Source organism: Oryzias melastigma, linkage group LG15 (assembly GCF_002922805.2).
Source record: "Oryzias melastigma strain HK-1 linkage group LG15, ASM292280v2, whole genome shotgun sequence".
Taxonomy (NCBI): domain Eukaryota; kingdom Metazoa; phylum Chordata; class Actinopteri; order Beloniformes; family Adrianichthyidae; genus Oryzias; species Oryzias melastigma.
The window spans coordinates 19,286,876-19,287,319 of record NC_050526.1 but is presented as its reverse complement, the minus strand read 5'-3'; the positions used below and the strand labels follow the sequence as shown (position 1 = coordinate 19,287,319).

Sequence of the window (444 nt, the reverse complement as noted above, 5' to 3'; positions counted from 1 at the left end):
ATACCAAAAATTCCAATGGACTCTTGCGGCATGTTTAGAAAATTCCCGGACATGCGCAGTGACGACAAGAGACATCAGACAACAGACGCACGATATTTGAAGTTAGACTTAAAGTCTATGGTTAGATCCCTGAGTAGGACATGGCGATGGGACGCTCTGCCAACTTATGGGTCTATTTCTTCCTAATTTTCTTGATATGGACTTTGTAAGTAAAAACGAAATCATCTTGACTTGTCTTCGGCGTTTGATTTTGTGTTCTGATGGCTTCGGCAAAATTATTTAAAGTTAAACTTTACTTTTTTGCGTTTCTATCAACATAAATCAACCCGAAAAGAGACAAACAGGAAAACAAAAATTTAGATCTTGTTAGTTTTCGTCAAGTTTGCAGTTTTCTTTTAGCTAGTTTTGCTAAAGAACTTTCACTTTCGTTTTGGTTTCATTATT

At 36.3% G+C, this 444-nt stretch overlaps 1 protein-coding gene across 1 annotated transcript in view; it reads left to right on the top strand.

Annotated features, from left to right (window-relative positions):
* The first annotated feature begins 48 nt into the window (after nucleotides 1-48).
* fas (Fas cell surface death receptor) overlaps nucleotides 49-444 on the top strand; it is an 11,631-nt gene continuing 11,235 nt past the window's right edge. Inside the window, exon 1 of the mRNA XM_024296860.2 lies at nucleotides 49-205. Within this exon, the coding sequence (XP_024152628.1) occupies nucleotides 141-205 (65 nt within the window). The 5' untranslated portion in view covers nucleotides 49-140. The remainder of the gene's footprint in view (nucleotides 206-444) is intronic.